The following is a 19,420-nucleotide window of genomic DNA, read 5'->3' on the forward strand; positions in this document are numbered from 1 at the left end:
GGATCCTGATGCAGTGTCTTTTATGGAGAGAGGGGAAGGCTCTTCTTTGTATGAACAAGCAGCATAGCAGTGGAAAATCTCTTGTTCAGAGGGTCAAGAAGTTCCCTGTAAGTTACAGGTTCTGCAATACACAAACACTACTCAGTGTTTGCTCACTGCTTGGTTTTCTTATGTGAGTAGATCAAACTTTATAAATAAAACTTTGTTTAAGAAGTCTTTGTAATATCCTATTTGTTTTGGGTTTTTTTTTTTTTTCCATAGCATTATACTAAGGTGGGTGTCATAGTTCTTTCCATCTTTACACATACACAGAGAACATAGCAAGGTATTTCAGGTTTTTTATTAGCACTAGTTTGGAAATCACAGCATGAGTGAATTTCCTGAATTTCTAAAAACTGCTATCTTACATTGAATTGGTCTGTTAGGTCTTCCTTCTCAGCAGAATTCTACCTGTATTGCTGGTTTTCAGATTCAGGGTCCTTAAGTAAATTCATGTAGAAAGAGGATTGTTTTGCTTAAAATTTGGTAATAGCCAAGTGATTATACAAAGTCAGTAGGAAATGGCCTTCCTGCACTCCTGGAGTGTAGCACATGATACTCAGACCTTGTCCATGCAAGAGGTGTGTTACACAAAGGCCCAGGACATGCACAGATGGGCTGTTAGACCTGTAGGAGCAGCCTGCTGATCAGTAAGCCAACAGGAGAAATTTCAGGCTTCAGCAGGATTCTAAACCTAAGGGTTTGGTCAAAGAGATGAGAATTCAGTGAAGCATGATCAGCTGAGAGGAGCACCAGGCTGTGACACAGAGATGCCCCAGAGCTTTCTCAGATAGTCACTGGCCAAGTTACATGTGTGCCAGTAGCCAGAGGGGACAGGCATGCAAGAGGTGCCAAGGATATATACAAACCCCAGAGCACCTGAGTTAGGGGGTTCTGTGTTACAGGCAGGGACTGTTAGCACAGGCCCTTTCTCATAACCCCTTGCAGTCACCACCCCTATCCCTTGCAGTTCCCTTCATGAACAGCATCAGGGTGTCTTAGACTGCCCAACTGTTAGGCTGTGTTCAGCTTCTCCCTATGAAGGAGGGAAATCAGTAAAATATTTACAAAAGACAGAAAACAGAGCAACTGTGATAGACCAGTAAGTTTTTGTTAAATAGGAAAATACTGTCCCTTAAGTCACATAAAAGTCTTGATGATGACTTCATGGCACTGTAAACTTGAACTAGTATCCCTTTTTAGTAAAACAGCCTGAGTGGCAAAATTTCAGGCTAATCCACTTGCCTCAACAGAATCTAGGCCTGCTAGACATCGACCACCTCTATCAGATTTTCCAGAATATCCTTCTCCTGTAAAGTATATATGATATTATGACCCAAAGGGTTGTTGCAGTGAGGTTTTGAGTCAGATGCTCTGCATGGGATTGACTGTCTTGCATCTTCCACTTAAACGGGAAGTAGTTTGCAAACACTTGGTGTCCAATGTAGACCAGGATTGAGTTCATTCCTGAAAGGAAGCACAGGTTATGCCATCTGAATGAGCAGGTATGGGCTTGTTTCAGAGCAAGCAGGCAGAGGTGTGCCAGGCTTATAAAAGAGACTGGCACCAAGACAACAACAGCTACTTTAATTTACCCCAAAGATGTTACACACCATTTTCAAATACTGAGGGGTATTGAAGTCTTGAGGGGTTCTCTCCCCCAAAACATTTATTAAAAGAAATACAAATAACCTCTGTGCTAAATTGAAAACACAACCAAATCAGTATGCTGCAATTATATTAATAAAGAGAATAATAACAGTTACTGTTTTCAGGGTGGATGAGTGCCAACCAATCTGGTCAGATCTGCTGCCTTTATAAACAAATGCAATGACTGCCCTTCCAAGCTGTGAGGTTTCTGGTAGGAGGTATGATACTCTGCTGTCACCCTGCCTATTTTCCTATCCAGACACCAGGGACCAAAGCTGCTGAAAGGTCCCCTCTGCTGTGGCTTTACATTCTCTACTCATGTTCGTTGTGTGCTCACTGTGGTTAAAACCGCAGTGGGATACTTTGCGAAACATGCTTATCTAAAATCACAGAGACACAACCTACACAGCTGCCCAGGGGATTTTGTCTTCCACATCTTCAGAAGTGGTCTTACTCTGTTGACAGGCCTTTGAGTTTCCCATTAGGTTACACAAGTCTCAGCAGTCCCTTCCAAAACCAACTTTGAACAGCTGTGGTATTTTGCTTGGTACTAGGCAGCTGTTCACTGGGACCTTGACTTGATACCAAACTAAGAAGAGTCATTAGGCAATAGCAGCTTTCAGCTCTCATTTAAAGATTTGATTGTCCCTCCCTCCTAAATATCTGGTCTCAAGTGTCCCAGTTCTAGGCAAAGGTTCTACTCAATTTATTAATTCTGGAATCCTTCAGGTTACCTCATTCTAAATTGCTATTCTCTTACAGACCAGAGAAGCACAGAAAACAAAAGGATAGTATCAGTGCAGAAAGAATAATAAGGAATATGTCTCTTGATGTGGTTTTACTGACCTGGGTATAAAAATGGAGCACCTGACCACCATTTCTTGACATCCACAAGGTAATATATCAGCAATAAGAGGATGAAGGCAAAGCAGCTCATGGTTGTCACATATGATATTGACCTACAAACATTTTCAGTAGAAAGAGTAATATTTAGGGAACTATGTGATACAGATATCAGTGTACAAAAGGTAAAATATTCTCTGAGCTAAAACAGTACTTCAACAAAATCATATGAAATGTTCTTTACTTACCATAAGTTCTTGTTTATGGGAATAAACCCTTCTTCTTTAGAACATTTTGTCAAGATAGCAGAAATAATTCCCTGAAATAGAAAGCCGGTAAAGTTTATATAACCCCTGCAACATGTTTCAGAAATGTTTGCATTGCATTAAAATACATGTCTTCTAAAGAGCTACATAACTATCAGACTTACCATTACTGTGCCCCATATGATGAACCGACTCATAATTTGTTTGGGCTGGTCTTTGTAGAACAAAGTAATTTTTCCTGCCTTATAAAAAATATAAAAAAAAATATGAATGCCCATTAATGTAACTACATTTCAAGAGCCAGATGTATTTTCCACCAGCTACCTGTGCTAAGACACAAGACCACAAATGGGATTTCCAAGTGGCTGAAAGGCTCAAAATGAGGACTCTTTGTAAAGAATGGACACACAAGGGCAAAATATGTAAATGCAACCAAATCAGCAGTAGAGGTGCACATTTTCTCCCTTTCTCACTGTGTTAACTGAGGAAGGGGACAAGCATCTTTACTGGGTATTTACATTTACACAATGTAAGTTGAGCTCCCTCTCCCTCAGTAAGGATTGCATGAAGGAAACAACACCAGAGCCAGCCCCAAGAGCTCCACAGCATCCCTGACCTGCCCAGAGCATGTGGTTCTTTTCATACAGCACTAAGCAATGTGTCCTGATAATTCACTCCTCAGGTCACACTTCTGTTCCAAGCTCTGCCTCACAGATATTCCAAATCAATTTTCGCCCAGTGCTATGTGTGGTAACATTCCTTTCCCAGCACAAGAGTTCCAGTTTGGTTCACAGCTGCTGCACCATCAGAAAAGCCAGCAGTACATCAAAACTGCATCAAAAAGTGCCATATTTTAAACAGTTGTGAGCTGTGAGCTTTTGGTGTTGGTAACAGCAGTGTGAACCCCTGCATCTCTCCTGTCAGGGAAGGTGAGCACACAGCACCTGTGCAGGATGGCTATCACTGCATGACAAGCAGAAAATCAGCAAGGGGGAACAAGTACACCTGCAACTTTTGAAACCCTTACAATGAAGCTGTGAAGTTTGTGTCTCAGCCTTATGTTCCAATATACAGAGCCAGCCTACTCCCAGCATAAGCCCAACCTTAAAATATCAGGTGGCTATTTTGCAAGGTTCTTGTGTCCATCCCTTACAAAAACTGAGAAGTCTTAGTGTATCTAATGCAAGCCACTGCCAAGTTAGCTTCCACTTCTCTGGCACTCACTTCAACCTAAGTCATCATGAAAGCATTGCTCTGAAAAAGATTTTGTTAGAAACCAGTCTCAGCCTTAAGTAAAGAAACCCAGTTGCCTCCCTACTTCCAAGTTTCCTTCAAATCTTCCCATTATAGCATGCAGCCAGAAAGAAAAAGAGGTACCTGCAGTCCCAAAAACGCCATAACAATGCTATTTATGGTCCCCAGGATCCCTTCAGGATCATATGGCATCGTTGATTGGTAAATCACCTTAGAGAGAAAACAGCTGTTATGGGGCACCCCAGCAACTGAACTCCTTTCTTTTAAATCCCCCTGCACGTATCATTCCCAAGTCACTCCTGACATAGTGCAAACCAAAAACTACTTACACCTGAAGAGGGATGCTGATACATATGCTTTTCTCCAAGAAGCAAACGGTCAATGTAACCTGCTGCTCCTCCAGTGCAGTTGGGATACTTTCCGAAGTCCCCAATGCCCCCAGGACCAAGATAGCCCCTAGGATGGAGGCAGAGAGGTTGTAGCACTAAGTGTTGTTACAGTCCAGCTGCAGAGCAGCTGGCCCACTGACCCAGCACACTAAATGCTCCATGTTTTCCCAGGCTAGAGGCACATATTGATGGCATTGCAGTGATCATATATTGCTGTACACAGACCTCAGGGAGATCTTAATCCTCTTATTTAAATAGAAAGGAAGAAGTGACATAGAAGTGACATCACTTGTATAACAGCTGGTACTTTAGTACCAAAGTAAAGAAAGTTTTTTCACATGATGGATGCTTCTTTTAACCCTGCTGGCCTGAAAACTCTTCCCTTCATTCTTTCCCTATGGCTAATAAAAAGTACCTTCTACTCAGTAGAAGAGAACCAACATGATACCCCACATTAAGTTGTCCAAGTGCACCGTCTTACCTAGGACAGTCTGGCACAGGTAACAAGAAGGTCAGGCAGAGCCAAATTGTTTCTAACACCAGAATAAAAATCCACTGTGGCCAGTAGGGGAGAATATCCTGCAGAGCAGGGAATCGTCCTTCCTGCATGCGATGGAGGAAGCGGGTGTTAGCTGGCAAATAAAAACCCCTGCCCTTTGGGACAACCTGTACTTCCTGGCAGGCAGTCTTGTACCCCAGATACAAGAGGGAGATGTCATTACAAAACTGGGTTCTACCAATAGACCTTTCATTTTCACAAGCAATTTCCAGACACTTAGTAACATGGGGCAGGAGGGAGAAAGAAAGCAAAACAAAAGCCCTTACTATTTTTTAACTTGGAAAATGTCAAAAGAAACTTTGATTCATGACTAGAACAAAAAGCCTTTTGGGAATGCAGACTCTAGAGAGGCCAAAACCCAGTATTACTTTCCCCTGCTGTGAAAAAACCTTGCCAAAATTAACTGGACAAAATGCAGACTACAGGATTCAGCATAGAGATGCCTGTCCCTGGGCTTCCTTGGCAGTGGAAAAGTCATCAGAAGTGTCTTGGAATGCCTGTTTTAAAGCACCATCTGAATGGATTGGTGAAATCCTCAAATACAGTAAAGCTAGATGTGACAAAATGCAGACTGGGACACTGAAGGGTGCACATACCCAACTGACCCCTGCCAGGTCACACTGCACTGCACATCAAGGAAGGTCTCACATGTTTTCTTATCATTTCTCATGTGTTCTTTTTGCCCAAATAAGAGCAAAGGCTTCCAAACCCTGCTCCAGTATCACTTTAGTTGTCATTTCCCCACAACTCACCCAAGTCCCACCATCAGCTCTTGTAAACACGAGTTCAAGAGTAGCAACCACTAGGTATGTGAATCCCAGCCTCTGGAGCACTCCTGGAATACGCAGATTATCCCAGGACACTGGAAGACATGCGAGCAATGTGAAAGAGGAACAGACACAGGCTCTTTTGTAAATACAAAAGTGACCCTTCTTCAGGGACAGCTGAGATCCATTGCACCTGCAGGTATGAGGGACACCTTCACATGCCATTCCTATTTTCTGTATATCATAATCCTGGGAAAGTCACTAAGACAATCAACAGTGGCTGGCACAAGAATCCAACAGAGAGAATTGCATCAGTGCAGAACTGAACAGCACTCCACAAAATACCATCAAACTGTTGGAAGTTTTTGCAACAGCTCAGCCAAGGAGGCAGGAACAAGTTACAGAAATGCAAGGAAAGAGAGCAAGTTCCACTCACAAGGTCCAAGGCAGTAATTGGGGTTCACAACTATGATTCCCAGCAGGATTAGCACGAAACTCCTCCAGAGGATTTTTCTAAGCACTTTCCACTTGGAACTTCCCCACCTCAGCATGGATCCTAGTGCCAGTGCTATTGATGTCCCCATGATGAACACAAACCTGGAGAACAAAGCAGATGGGAAATGGAGCTGACAGATGTCTTGTAACATGTATGAGTAACAGCAAACACTGAAGCTGACAGAGCAGCCTGCATTGGCTCAACAGAGATGCATGCACTGAGTGAAACTGGGCGATTTTATTTCCTCTGATTGCTAGGAATTTCCAGGCTACTAAGCTTGTACCATGGGACACTTCTACCTTTCTCCATGGTCAGTTGAGGTAGGGTTGTAATGGCAGTCTGTTCTTTTTCCAGCAATTCATATACTACCAAAAAATTCTGTTACCCAAAATTAAATTAGCAACTTCAGAGCAGTCAAATACCAGCTTCAGATCTATGATTCAAATTCAGAACTGACCCACCCTGCCCCTCTAGATTAGGTTCACAGTCCAAGTCTAGCTCCCTACTCCAACAGAAACCACAGCTGGTGTAGAGAAGCATGTTAGGGGCAGATGGGATAATTGCTTCCCATAAGACCATTCTCTGGTTATAAAAATATTAGCTTTATACAAAATTTACTTGGCTCTTTTATCTATAGATACACACCAGTCCAGCTTTGAATTTTGCCAGACTGGCAGCTTTTAACACAGGGCATGGTATTGAGCTTCTCAGGGATACTGCACTTCCTCTGGCAGGGTAGCCCTGGGCCTTGTGTGTGGGAAGAAGGAGGATGTGGGGCACCAAAACCACTTAACTCTTCTACTGATTCATAAGGGTTATGTTATTTGTAGGAGTAGATTCTTATGAACTGTTTAACACAAATTCATCCTCCAAATACATTTCCACATGGAGGCAAGGTGGACACAAAGTTCTACCTGCAATGTTTAATATAAACAATTACTTGATACAAAAACAATTCTTCAGGAAAACTTACCATGGAAACACCAGATCTGCTACTGTTAATCCTACAGAGAAATACAAAGGAGCATGTTATTTACCTTGAACCCTCCTCAAATTTAACAATACTACTGTTGATTTTCTAGAGGAATTGCAGGCTGCTAGCAATTATTCACGTCCCAAAATCTAAAACAGGCAATAAACAAAACCTACAAAGAGCTAATCATATTGCTTCACTGCATTTTCCACTCTTCAAGAATAGAGTTAGAACTGATTGCTGTGCCTTGGGATTTCAGGGATGAGATCCTTGCTATTCTCCACTAGGGTGTTACAATGCTTGACTTCATCACCATCAGCTTACCAATCAAGGCATTATGTTTTTACAGCACTGAGCGACATAAGCTTGACTGTGGTCATTCAGCAACACAGGAAAGTTAAAAGATATGACCCTGTGTCACAAATGAAAAGGTTACACACAGACTGATGTGAAACCATCCTGTCACTGCATGACAAGGAGGACCATACCTACGCTGCTTTGCCCATTAACCAACAGGCAGATTCTCTGCTGAGGCAAACCAGCACAGCATCCCAGCCTTTGGTAAGCAACACCAAAATTTCTAGACACTGCTGCAGTTAAATCCCAGAGTAACTGTCTCAAGTGTACTTTACCATTCCAACTCTCATGTTTGAAGAACCAGTATTTTCCTCCTCCATAGTTAACAAATACCATAATTACAAGAGAGAGCCTAAAAAGACAACAAAACCACAAAGTATCACATGTGGATGAAATGCATATTTGTGAACACAAAGTTAATGATTACTACTCCCACTAATGCATTTCTAACTCTGAGATTTGATTTATTTTATTTTTAAAGCAAGATTTCCAAGGTTTCCAGCTTTACCAACCAGTAAACTGTGTTGCAAAAATCATGGGTGATGGTGAACCAAAGCAAGCATTTTCACACTGTTCTTTTGCACCGTCTGCCACAACTTTAACGTTTCCTCAAATTAGATCAATTACATTTGGAAAATCTGAAAATTAAAATCTTTATTAACTTCCAAGTGAAGCAGACCGCCTTGAACTGTCCATTTGCTATATATTGCCATGCATTGTCAAACTGCCACTGGAAAAATCTCATTCTCCTTGGAAGAGCTGCTTTTGAGCAAGCTCTTACACTCACCCTCGGAAGGTGTCGAGGGAACGCAGGCGCTGCCGAGAGCCCGTGCTCCATGACTGGGGGACAGGATCACAGTTAATGGAGTCTGCTGTGTTTGGGGATCCCAGCTCCTTCGGGAACAAGCCAGACACACCAAGAGCAAGTCAGGAGCTGCACCAGCTGACCAGGGAACAAAGGATAGTTTCTGCAAACTTTCACACACACTCTGTCTTTATTCATTCTCCCAGTCTTCCTTTTGTCTACTTCTAACCTCTTCCTGGCTTCATGAATTGCAATAATGTCTGCTGATGCTCCAGACTCTACCTTTGACCAGGTAGAAACAACAATGCAGTGAAATGAGCCTGTGCTTGAGATTCATCAGGAATGAGTCCCCTCCAGATCAGCCAGAGACTTGCCAACACTACAGGTACTGCTTTACAACAGAGCTGAGCAGATCCAACTATCAACTCTCAAACAGGACCCACCCCAACCCATCAGCACTTGTCTGACACCACATAGAGACTGTTTCAAGAGCAAACCAGTGGAAAATTAATCCTTTTAAACACAGGAGTGGCTTCTTTGCAGCAGAGTTCCCTAAACTGCTCTGATCAGACCCAGTGACAGCATAAAGAAGGAGACATCTATATCCCAGTGACAGAGATGAACTACAGGAATTGCTGTAGAGCTCTGCTTCCAAGTCTTTTGCTTCTAGACATGTTTGGACCTTTTGGATATGAAGCCCAGACTGTGATGAACCATACACATTCTGGTACAAAATGAAGATCACACAGAAATGCCAGTTCTAAGGGTGCCAGAGAAATTCTAAGTTCATTTTTTTGCTAAAATTCCCGCTGTGCTGGAAGCAGTCGTGAAGGCTGTGATTTCTCTTACACTGACTATATCAGAAGAGGACAGTATTTTCACCAATACATTTGTTTCAAGGGAACTAAAGAGGGCACAAAACTGTATGTTTAAAATTTGCAAGAGCTTTACAGCGAATCCACTACACTTGTATGGAAACCCAGTCTAGCACTCTCCATTGACATAAAACTGCCTGACATCAATACAAGATTTGCTAAGGGGAACACAGAAAAGGGGAAGATGATTAGTAATAAACAAGTCCCCAGATGTCCAGACAGTGTGTGTTTCTCAGAGATTAAAACACTATAGAATGCAAACTAAAGATACTGTGGACACTCACAGAGTTAATCATACGATCAGTTGCTCTGGGATTCAGTTTCTTGTAAACCCAGTTTCTGACTGGATCAATTCTGAAAATGAGTAACAGTTTAAAACACAAAGCAAAGCCAAAATACTTTATAGTTTCACCTTGATAGAAGCTATTTAGCAGCATAAAACAGAAGTCTGAACAGTTCTTATTTCTTTTTTTTACAGCTCACATAGGTAATACTGAGATTCACCCAGCACCTAGGATCTCAGTTAAGTCCAGCTGTGGATAAGCACTGACACAAACTCATGTTTTGGGGTTTTATCCTCGGGTTGCTTACAGGCAAGGATGACTTACACCATTCAGTAAAGGGTAGAAGGTTGCATTCATTACACGCACTTTGGTCCCACTGCCTTGGATTACTGATCCAGAGCTGGACAAGGAGCAAGGGACACGAGGGTGCAGCAGGGCGTGTGTGAGCTTACAGTGAACATCAGCTGTTCTGCGCACAAACTACCAAGGCTGCAAGATATCCCTCGAGTGAAATCGCATCACTCTGCATTTTTTGCCACATGTGCCACAACATGCACATGGATCTGATCTGCAAGCAAGGCTACAAGTGGGACTCAAAGCATTATCACACTGAGATGTGTGGTCTTAAACTGGCATGTGTAAAAAGGAAGTTCACTTACTTCATTAGAAGGCGCCCAGCAATCAGGATAGCAAGGATCCCCATGTAAACCAGGAAAGCAAAGAGAATAGCTACATGAAAAGAGGAGAACACAACTCTATAAATGATCTAACAAAACCATTCAGCGACCTGGGCTTGGCCAAGCAAGACACAAACATGAGACAAAGCCCAGCTCACCGATCATCATACCACCTTCTCCATGCAATACACATCTCAGAAGAAAATAAAAACCCACAGCAAAACCCCCAAACTACCCAGCACAAAAGCAGGCAGTGACTGCAGCTCAAAGTGCAGCTCAGTGACTCCACATCTTGGCATAAAAAGAGCAAAATAAAACCGCATTGCATCACAAGACATTAGTGAGAGAAGAGTTGATGTGCAGCAATATGTTCTGAAGTAGAGATTTAAAAACAGCCTCAAAATGAAGAACATAGGGGAAAGGGCAATACACCTAGTTAGCAAGCATGGACAATTTTTCTTTACAGTTAGGAAAATGGAAGAACTAAAGAATAATGTAAAGGAAAAAAATGGAACAGACATAGACAATTGTTTGAAACAGTCCTGGATAAGAGATGAACAAAAAAGAAAAAGGTCAGGTTTTAAATTATAAGTGCAACAACAAACAAAAATCCAAACACTGTGTGAATCGTTTCCCATTTTGTGAGAGAAGATAGAGGGAAGAAGAAGAAGGATTCTGTGTATATATATAAACATGCAGGGAAACAGGAACTAATATCTTCCTCCAGACACACACCCAGTGATTTTTCTGTACTAATGCCTGCTGCAAAAATGTTGTGGGCAGACAGTATATCACGTGAAGAGGCCTGATCCTGGTCAGGGCCTCAAGATGGGTGTATAAAACATAAGGAGGCAAGGATGCTGAAGAGGAGCAAGCCCATGACAACTCTTCAGCACAGCATGACTGGCTGCACAGGCTTCTTAGGAAGCTGGTTCTGCTTGGAGACATGCAAGTTGTAGATAAAGGGAAAAACAGAGCTCTACATACGGAGGTAGCTGTTGATAGGGCCTTCATTGATGATTAGGTCACAAGAAACAGTTTGGGTGCTTGTACTTAGGGTCTTTACCACAAGGGAATAATTGCCAAACTCTCCAAAATGATACTGAATCCTGCAAATGATAAAGGAAACAAAACTTGGTGAGCTGCCCCCAGTACATGCAGGTACCACTGCAGCACCTAGAGGGGCTATAAGCCTGAATGCTTTAGGAAAGACAAGCCAAAAACTTGGACCAACTCTGTGATCTAGCGCCAAACTTGCCTCTTCCAAGCATTACCCTCCCCTAGCCCAACACCAGCTCTTTACCACACATGCATTGCCATCATTTGTCTTCTTGAACTAGAGACTCCCTGCAAGAGAAACCAGGTGCTTGCCCAGGCTGCCTCAGTGAACACCGTTTTGGCTCCTGCTTGAACCTAGATCCGTTCAGCACAATTCCAAAGTTACAGCACTGGGGTGAAGACTAATCTCTAGGTCTAAACAGCTGGGAAAAAGGAGGTGATGAGCAGACAATGAAAAGGCACATGGCTCCAAGATGAAGAAAAAAACCAAACAACAACAAACCAAACCAACACAAATACAAGATAGAGCTATCCATGTATTCCCTGGGGCTGGGCCACCTACTTGCAGAGATCTCTGTCACCCACAGAGCTGTTGAGCAGCAGCGTGAGTGGATGCTGGGTATCAACCATTACCGACGCCGTGCCTGGCTTTCTCAGGCTCTCGTTGCTTGGTGGGACAAACGCCAGGAACTGATACAAGCACTGTGGAAGAAGAGGGTGAAGGGAGCTCATTAGTGCCAAAGGAGAGTGAAAGGGAGCTCTGCCTCGCACGGTGGCAAAGACAAGGAAAGATGCCACGGGGCTGGAGCATCTCCTGCGGCGGGAATTCCCTGCGTGCTGCCTAAAGGTAAAACGCGAGCGAAGCGACCTGACCAAGGCACGGGGAGAGGCCGGAGGAGCCGAGCGGCCCCGGGCGGGCCGAGCTGTCAGCAGCGGAGGCCGGGGAGTGACCCCCGCCCGGCACAGCCCCTCACCTGGTGACAGGAGCCGGAGCGGGCGGCCAGGTTCAGGCCCGGGGCGGGCAGCTCGTTGCTGACGAGCAGCAGCGCCTGGTCCATCCGCCCCGAGCGCCGCCGCTCCGCCGCCCCGCCGCGGGCCCCGGGCGCGCCCCGCCCGTCGGGCTGCGAGAGGCCGGGCGCCATCAGCAGCGCTCCCAGCGCCGCCGCCACCGCGGCCGCCAGCGCCACCGCGGCCGCCAGCCCCGCCGCCATCGCGCCGCGCTCCGCTCCGCTCCGCCCCGGGGAGGGGCCGCCTCCGCCCGGCGCCGCCGCGCTGCCCGGGGCTTTCCGGGGCCGCCCGTCCCCGCAGCCCGGGCCCGCCCGCGCCGAAACACCGGAGGATGCGCCCGAGTGTCGAGCGTCGAGCGGGCAGCCGCCTCTAACACGGCTCGCCGCCACGCCGGGCCTCGCCTCCTGGGCTGCGGGCTCCCGACCGCCGTGCCCGCGGGACGGCTGAAAATATCGTACAGGCGCTCGTCCCCGGGCTGGGGAGACGGTCCTGCTCAGCCTCCGTCCTTCACGGAGGATGCGGAAGGCACGGCCATGGAAAAGAAACCGCATTTCGTTAGGAGGGAGTTTCTTCCCAGAGATGTGCCATCCATCTCGCTGGCGTTACTGCTTGCGGCCGTCCTGCTCCTTAATGCCCTTCTCTACCTGTACCTCAACAAGTTTTACACTTCTCTGGGACGTGTCGAAACGGAGCGTGGCCTCTGCCCTTTTGGGCATTTCAGATTCGGAGCGGTGAAGAATTGTTCCCCGTGGCTTTCTTGCGAGGCCATAAATAGGGAAGTCAGGAAGCTCAAGTGTGTTGGTGAAGGTGCTGTGAAAAAGGTGAGTTTGGTTTTCCTTTCTTCTCTCCCCTGGATAAAGAGCTGTCACAGTTTGCTGGCTAATTAGTGCCAGCATAATCATAACTGCTTATGATTATGGTTATCCTCTCAGCAACTAATTACTGTAGGCATCCGGGACCAAATGGCAGCTGATAAGGGGAACACAACAGGTGCGAGAGCGTGACCTGGGCCACCTCTCTGACACCAAATGACATCCAGCTACACAAGCAAAATCACTGGTTGGTACAATCATGGCAGAGCAAGACTGGCTATTTGGATGATTAAAAAAACCTTAATTCATATGCATTGTCCCTTCCAAAAAAACCTTATGAAATAGTGATGTAGCTGTGGCATCAGAAGGGGCTTGCTGTGACAGGTACATGGCTCTACCTAAAGCTGACTGTGCCTGGTGACTGTAATTTGCAGTTGTGACTAACCAGTCACAGGAAGAGGTCAACTGCAGCTGGTAGCAGTTCACAGAAGAAGGCTCTCTACATGTCTTATGTGTTTCTTGTGTGTTCTCAGGTCTTCCTTTCTGAGTGGAAGGAAAAGAAAGTGGTCCTTTCACAGCTCACCAACTCAGAGCTGAAGGAGGACTTTCTCCATGGACTGAAGATGCTGAAGGCCCTTCAGAGCAAGCATGTTGTCCGGCTCCTTGGCTACTGTGAACAGCAGTTCACAATCCTCACCGAGTACCATCCTCTTGGTTCACTGAGAGGCCTGAATGAAACTCTCCACATTCCCAAATACAAGGGCATGAACACCTGGCATCGCAGGCTGATGCTCGCTATAGACTACGTGAGCGTTATTCGGTACCTGCACAGCAGCCCCCTGGGCACCTTGGTGATGTGTGACTCTAATGACCTAGACAAGGTTCTCTCCCAGTATCTCCTAACAAGCGACTTTCACGTTCTGGTGAATGATTTGGACGCTTTGCCTCTTGTGAACAGGAGTGCTGGCAGGCTGGTGAAGTGTGGTCACAGGGAGCTCCGGGGTGAGTTTGTAGCTCCTGAGCAGCGTTGGCCCTATGGAGAAGATGTGCCATTCCAAGATGACCTCATGCCTCCCTATGATGAGAAAACAGACATCTGGAAAATCCCAGATGTCTCCAATTTTTTCTTGGGCCATGTTGAAGGAAGTGACATTGTACGACTGCATCTGTTTGACATTCATGCAGCGTGTAAGAAGAAGGACCCGGCAGAACGGCCCTCTGCCCAAGAGGTCTTAGACACCTACAGGAAAGTTTTAACTCTGCTCATTCGGGAGGCAGCCATGCCTGGTACTAGAGAAATGTTATAGTGAATCACTATAGGAAAACAACATACTGATGTTTTAAGTTGATGCCCTTCCTATTTATGTAGCTTGCCTTGTGGGCAAAATCTCTGTCCCCAAAACTGAGAAGAACTGAACTTGTACCTCTTGATTTAAAAAAAATAAAATAAAAAATCCCCCCTAATCCAAAAGCTGTGCAATCTTTCCATTGGCATGTTTATTCTACCATTGGAAGAGGAGGAGGGAGAGAAATGAAGTTGTGTGGCTGCAGGGGAAATTTGTTCCTTAAGAAATTATGAATTTTCTTTTGCAACATTTACACAAAAAATATCTTTAAAATTACAGAAAAACAGCCAAAAATTACTGGTCTGCCTTAACTTGTAGGCAGAGGACTGGAGAGCAGGGACCATGGCATGCCCTCCACAAGCTTTGTGCTGATTGCTGTGGCTTTGGCCTATATTGTATCCACAAAGCCCTCATCTACTTTCCCATGTCGTAAAAGCAGTGGTCACTCAGAAGGGAGTACCCCATTTCACTTCAGGTATTGGTGAGCCCCTGTGCCAGGGCTGCAGTGGCAGTCTCTCCCTGCTGGTTGGGGCATAGGTTGCTTTTGGAGCCATATGAAAGAGAATGTGACTTCCACAGCAATGAGCATTAAACACAAGCTTTGGAAAAGAAAATTCCTGTATTCTGAGCATACAACTTCATTGAGAGTGAATTCAAAGTCCACTAAGCATAAAGGAAAGTTGCTAAAAGGTAGCCTTGTTGGGTGTGTTAGCAAAAAGCTTGAGGTAACCTACATGGATGTAACAGCCTGGTACCAACAGCTGGAGAGGAAGAACAATGATGCCTTAATCCAGCAGTAGGCTCTGTTTGGTGGAACTGGGATCTGGGATGTAGTTCTCTTGGTGAAAAAACAGGAGTAATATGAAAGAAACATGGACTCCACCATTGTCCACCTGAGGACCTTCTGTGCTGTGGACTAAATCTTTCAAAGGCCTAAGAGACAACTTCCATGTTTTCACCTGAGAGATGATTTGTAAGCAGAGAAGTACACTGTCCTTTTTGCTCTTTTTGAAGAGTTTGGTTCTGTTCTTTTCTTTGCTGATATTCATCTTCACATAAATCAGCCATGTTCTGACTGCACTGAGATCATGCAGTCATTTCATATGTATAATGTTCAAATCCTGATATCAGAACTTTATTATAAATGGGAAAAATTGCCTGCAAATTAGTAAATTAATTTCTGATATCATACAATGCACCAGGAGCCCTTTAAAAGCTGCTTATTATGCCTTTCCTTTCCCTCTGGGCATTCTGTTTTCTTAAATTAGACTTTTGCCATTTTTCACTTATCCATTCCTTCCCTGCAGCTTTCCTGCTCAGGCTGTCAGGAGACAAAGCTCAGAAATCAAGGTCTCCAAAAGAGAGCAATGATTGTGGATGCTTTGGGTTTGTTTTGGAATTTGACTCAAAATGCCTAAAAGAAGCATGGGGAAATGAAATTCTCTGTTGTAAATGCATCAGCCACCCCATGAACTCTTGACTTATTATTAGGGTTAGAGTTGTACAATTCCAGCATGAATACCCGATGTGTGAGAGTTGGAGAAGTCTCCTGTTACAGCTCCTTGAAGCCAGGGATAAGGGTTTAAAGGGCCAAGAGTCAAATCTTTTGCATGTTTCCCTTACAATAACTTGTTACCTTTTGTTAGCCATCATGTATACACTTGAACGGGAAGTCATCATCTGAGAGCTGTAAATAACCACCCCATGAGGGGATTTTATGAATGTAGCAAGGACAGATAAGAACCTGACAAACATCTTGTGCTGGTCTCTCTTGGTTAAGACAAGTTTCTGCTGGGATTCTTGCCCTCTTGCGTACTGTTGCACCTTGCAAACAGCCATTTTAATTTCACAGAAGGAAAAAAGTGAGAAAAAATTCTGGTTCAGAATAATTATCTTGCCATGGAGATGATTCTCTCTTCCTGGATGAAATAGTTACAAATTTTTTAAGAAAAGGTGTCTCCCTAAACATTCACCCTGAGCAGTGGCTTATCCATGTCTCTTTCCTATTCTCTCTCCTTCAGTTTTTGTGTTGTCCAGCGTTGTATCTCAGCAGGAATAAATCAGGTTTGTTCTCAATACAGCATTATGGAGCTGCAGTTTCTTTTTTGATGCTGTTTCTGTCTTTGAGGAAACACTAGATGGCAGCATGAAGGTCAGTTTAGCGTTAGTTACTAGCCCAGGCACAGCCAGAATCTGACCTTGCAGCCAGTATATTCCGAGCAAACTTCCATAAACCCCTTAAAGATCTCATTGTGTTTGCTTTAGTGAGTCTGAAGGAACAAGACAGACAGATATTGAGACTGACCTATTAACCACAAATGCCACACATGCCACTTCCCCTTTAACTTGCTCATGGTCTTTATGTATTTTACTGTCCGTTTCTGTGTCAACCTGGTGAGGCCAAAACCAAGTTTGCATGTCACCTTCTTCCAGCCTTTCAGTAAGATCAGTACCTTATGCATGTTCCTGTTCTTCCCTGTTAGCTCCTTCTGCAATCTCAAGATTGCGTGAATCCAGTCCTTCCCATATTTCTAGCTTTTTTTCCCTTAAAGGGAAGAGGCAAGACACTACAGAGAGGGAGAAAAAAAAGGCAGGACAGTCCTACATGCAGTAGTCTTCCCTCTTTCCAGTTCTCTTTTCTGGGCATTTCAATCTTTACCACCAATCACAGCCTTTGATAAACATTCAGAAACTTTGCTGCCTCCATAGAAGCAGCTCTTGTCTGTCTAGTGGAAAACATCAAAAGATGAAGGGCAGGATGTTCAGAGCTGAGAGCCTGCAAGTCCCTCTCTGCTCACCCACTCCCCAGCCAGCTCTAGACTAGTGGACATGATCTCCCCTGCTAAGACCACTGCCACAGTTCTGCCTAACCTCAGTAGCAGCTGCTGGTTCTTATCTCAAGCTCAGATCAAATGTCCCACATTCCCTGTCCCTTCCCTCAAAAGATGCTTCTCTGGGGATGGTCGTTTCCATGTTTCTCATTGTATTACTCTTCTTCCATCCCAAAAGTCCAGTCCAAAAAACTGCACAAAGATACAGGTCACACAAGGAGAAGGACAACTACTGATGCTTATCTCCTTCAGATAGCTTCAGAGGCGGTTCCCCAAACCACCCTAGGTAGTCAGTGCCAAGGCAGATATGATCCCAGTCATTCCAGGGCTTTTGTTTGCTGTCATCATCAAGATCAAGGCCTTGGATCTGGCCCTTTTCCAAAGGACAGGGCAACCCTTTTGCTGAGGTTAGTGTAACCACCTTACCCTTCCCTTTTGGGCAATGCCTCCTCTGCCATCCCTGCAGCAGTCCCACAGCATATTTCACCCACCCCACTAGACAAAGAATCAAGGCAGAAGCTGTCTCCCAGACTCAAGAAATAGCACCTAGTTCCTAGACTGAACTCTGCTGGGACACAGCTGAGCGAGCAGTGCAGGAGACCAGGACACTTAGGGCATGAGCCTGCTGACTGTCTGGCTGTGGGTGTCAGCTGTGTCAGGGCCCACTGCTGGTATGGTGCATCTACCCTTGGCCCAATGCTGTTGCCAGAACAAATTCCCAGTGGATTTCCCACTAAAGTTTAGCCCTTACCAGGTAGGCTTGCACCAGAGGTTACAGGATGGAAACTGCCTATCTCAGAGCAGAGTCCCAGATTCAGTTTAAATGCACTGCTCCTTTCATTTTCTCCTCGGAGCCATCCAAAGAATAGCACTCAAGGTTATGCTGTTTTCCTTTCCAAACCTGCACCAGCTGTTGTGTAGGTTTGGGTCAATGTTAAATAAAATGGACACAATGTATTTAATTGAACATTTGTTTGAATTTTTTTTTTTTTTTTCTTTTTGAAGGCTCCCTTGAAAATCTGTGTTACCCTGTATTTAATGGAGTGGTAACTTTTAAATGTATCAGAAGTTTAGCATACCACACAAAGTTTTTGAAATTCTGTCACAAGCTCTAAAATAATATTTTCCTTGCTGCCACATAAACAAAACATCAGATCATTATCTTTGTGAAACAGAGGCAGTGTTGTTCGCCAAATATAATTTGTGAGCTATTTGGCAGAATATGCAACTGTAAACCAATTCTATCATTATGACTGTAACGTCTTACCAACAATCAAGAGACCCTGGGAACAAGAAAAAAGTGGTTCTCAAGTTCTTCTAGCGTGATATAATGTGTATATTTGTAGAGTCCAACAAAATAAATTATATGCTAGATGGTACTTTTAAAAAAGGAAAAGGATTTTGCGGTTTTATTTTAATTGAGGCACTGTATACTTGAGATGACCACATGATTTCAAATAATTGCCAGTCTCTGTTCAGAAATCTACAATCCAGTATTTATCAGGATTAAATGGCAAATATATTTACATTACAGAGATATTTATGTCTCAGCAATTTTTGATTCTGTTTAGCTCTGAGTAACTAAAAATGCATTAAAAATTATATATTTATATATAGACACACACACACAGAGATCCTTTGGCCATAATTTTTAAAAGACCAAGCTTATTGTTCCAATTTTGGATATGCACTAACTGATAACATTCAGTAGCTCTCAGTCAAATTTCTAGTAGGTGCTGGATGCTAAGGACTTATGGAAAGTGAATTCTTTCCCTTTTGAGCTGGAAGACCCTTTTCAGCAATTCTCTTGTTAAACTGTGAGACTGAAGTGAGTACTTTTATCAAGTACACTCTGGATTTCTTTGTGAAATGAACGAAGTCTCTGTAAAAGTTGGGATTTTTGAGTGATTTTCTCCCTAAGAGCTTGTTCCTGGGATGGAGAGAGAGTGAGGTGTTGTGTCTCACTGAACCCCCCCAGGCTTATTGCCTGTAATGTTGAAATTGGGTCATGTTGTCTTAGGTCTCCATTAACCATTTAGCTTATGCCAGTGCCATGAATTATTATTACATATAATTAATTTGATGCCTACAGGCTTTGGTCATAGGCCAGGATCCTGTAGATCACATGTT

At 44.2% G+C, this 19,420-nt stretch overlaps 2 protein-coding genes across 3 annotated transcripts; one reads left to right on the forward strand and one right to left on the reverse strand.

Moving 5' to 3' along the window:
- Positions 1 to 11: 11 nt before the first annotated feature.
- Positions 12 to 12,355, reverse strand: HGSNAT (heparan-alpha-glucosaminide N-acetyltransferase). Of its 2 annotated transcripts, XM_083862295.1 has the most exons (18): positions 12,268 to 12,355; positions 11,856 to 11,995; positions 11,222 to 11,343; positions 10,217 to 10,286; positions 9,558 to 9,627; positions 8,381 to 8,487; positions 7,869 to 7,945; positions 7,237 to 7,267; positions 6,204 to 6,364; positions 5,753 to 5,862; positions 4,923 to 5,044; positions 4,382 to 4,508; positions 4,176 to 4,262; positions 2,963 to 3,040; positions 2,781 to 2,851; positions 2,536 to 2,648; positions 1,285 to 1,506; positions 12 to 121 (listed from the first exon to the last, which is right to left on the reverse strand). In XM_083862295.1, the coding sequence occupies exons 1-17, from the start codon at positions 12,349 to 12,351 to the stop codon at positions 1,325 to 1,327; spliced, it is 1,752 nt and encodes a 583-aa protein (XP_083718421.1). In that variant the 5' UTR covers positions 12,352 to 12,355; the 3' UTR covers positions 12 to 121; positions 1,285 to 1,324. The 2 variants fall into 2 exon arrangements, with proteins under 2 accessions (XP_083718421.1, XP_083718420.1); XM_083862294.1 differs by lacking the exon at positions 12 to 121 and having other exon boundaries at positions 325 to 1,506.
- Positions 12,356 to 12,694: 339 nt separating this feature from the next.
- Positions 12,695 to 14,796, forward strand: POMK (protein O-mannose kinase). The gene is made up of 2 exons (XM_083862542.1): positions 12,695 to 13,122; positions 13,647 to 14,796. The coding sequence occupies exons 1-2, from the start codon at positions 12,835 to 12,837 to the stop codon at positions 14,418 to 14,420; spliced, it is 1,062 nt and encodes a 353-aa protein (XP_083718668.1). The 5' UTR covers positions 12,695 to 12,834; the 3' UTR covers positions 14,421 to 14,796.
- The last annotated feature ends 4,624 nt before the right edge of the window (positions 14,797 to 19,420 follow it).

This window comes from Zosterops lateralis (assembly GCF_965231275.1).
Source record: "Zosterops lateralis genome assembly, chromosome: 5".
In the NCBI taxonomy this organism is placed as follows: domain Eukaryota; kingdom Metazoa; phylum Chordata; class Aves; order Passeriformes; family Zosteropidae; genus Zosterops; species Zosterops lateralis.